The sequence below is a fragment of the Daphnia magna genome, unplaced genomic scaffold (assembly GCF_020631705.1).
Source record: "Daphnia magna isolate NIES unplaced genomic scaffold, ASM2063170v1.1 Dm_contigs338, whole genome shotgun sequence".
NCBI classification, from domain to species: domain Eukaryota; kingdom Metazoa; phylum Arthropoda; class Branchiopoda; order Diplostraca; family Daphniidae; genus Daphnia; species Daphnia magna.
This window is the reverse complement of record NW_025533254.1, coordinates 1-1,589: the sequence shown is the minus strand read 5'-3', so window position 1 is coordinate 1,589 and position 1,589 is coordinate 1. Positions and strand designations below refer to the sequence as shown.

Sequence of the window (1,589 nt, the reverse complement as noted above, 5' to 3'; positions counted from 1 at the left end):
ATTTTTGCTGTAAATAGGACGTCTTTTTAACTGCTTATAAGCTGTTAAAAAGCTGTAAAAACGACGTTGTTAAGCTGTAAAAAAACTGTGAGAAGACGTTGTAAAGCTGGTAAAAAGACGTCTTTTTAACAGCTTATAAGCTGTTAAAAAGCTATGAAAAGGACGTGGTAAAGCTGTTAAAAAGATGTCTTTTCACTATGTAATATTTCCTTTTATCTTAAATATTAGCATAATTATTATTGCAGCAAAATAATTGGGAAAGTTAGATTATTGTTTCGTATTTTATTGTCTTGTGTATGACACATTTTTTATCACAAAAACATGTAATAAAATTATTCATCTTCATTGCTGCTGCCATTTTTTCTAGCCCGCGCATGGCGCAACCAGTTTTTAATTTTAGATTCAATTGCGTCTTCCGTTAGGAATAATTTTTTTGGCAGCGAACGGATTCTGGGGATGGTAAATACAAAAAAGTTTAATTATTATTTCTTAACATTACTTATTGTTTAGATATTACCGATAACAGCGGAACATAGGGCCAAATTTTGGAATGCACGCTTTTCTTCGTTTTGTCCTTTGTGTAGTATTATTGGCTAGCCAGCTCGTTTGTCATCGCACGACTGAGGATTCTGCCAACGACATTCGATTGGCTACCTCCAATTCCGCTGAAATACGATATCTTCCAAAAATGAATAATTTTACGTGTTTCAGGAAGTTAAAATTTAAAAAAACTTACAAGTGTCCTACCGTTCCACATCATTTTCTAAAAGGCTTTCTAGCTTTGTCATGTCAGTGAATGTTTTCAATTTGAACCCGAACTGGCGCAGTGCGTCTTTTATTTCAGGCTCGGGAGGTGACGAGTTTTAAGTACAATATCGAGCAGTTGCCTATGTTCCCACTGCGTAGCTTTGATGATTTCCTGGTTTCTTATTATCAAATCCATTTTCCTCATCAATGCCGATAAACCTTGTACCTCTGGAAAAAAAAGTTAGTTTAATCTTCTTATTTGATCCTAGTACATCTTACCTGATAGAGACGAAGCTGGGGTAGTGGTATGGTTAGTTGACCTTAAGTCCGCTCTGTCTGCTAACCGCGTACATTTAGTAACGGGAAATGTCTTTGAAACTCTGGTGCGGACTGCGTAAACTGGCCTAGCAGCCGCAATACTCAGCTCGGTGGATGTGGAGGTCGACTGGTAACCATTTTCAAAGGTGTTGCTGTTTTGGCTTCCGATGTCATGGATGGGGCTTTGCAATACTGGGAAAAATTCCAAAGTTGAAACAATGTGATGGTACTAAAAGTGAATATGAATATCTTACCTGAATTTAGCGATGATGGGAGGTGATTGCTCGTTTTGTGGGCTTTGTCTTTTGTACAAATCATATTTGTTAACCCTAGTGCGGTAGGAACTAGCGGAAGCCCACAATTCTTCCTTCCTTTACGATATAAAAATAAAATAAGTTTTAAAACGTACTAAGTGAATTCCTGCATAAGCTTAACTAGTTCATTTGATTGTATTACCTCTAAGAGTACCGACATTGTGAGGTACAATATGAGAATCGTGTGCTTCGCTTTGGCGTTGACTAATG

General features: G+C 37.1%; 1 protein-coding gene across 1 annotated transcript; it reads right to left on the bottom strand.

Moving 5' to 3' along the window:
* Positions 1–835: 835 nt before the first annotated feature.
* On the bottom strand, positions 836–1,582 carry LOC123468399. Its single transcript, XM_045167851.1, has 4 exons — positions 1,522–1,582; positions 1,320–1,436; positions 1,027–1,257; positions 836–975 (listed from the first exon to the last, which is right to left on the bottom strand). The coding sequence occupies exons 2-4, from the start codon at positions 1,381–1,383 to the stop codon at positions 836–838; spliced, it is 435 nt and encodes a 144-aa protein (XP_045023786.1). The 5' UTR covers positions 1,384–1,436; positions 1,522–1,582.
* Positions 1,583–1,589: the final 7 nt, after the last annotated feature.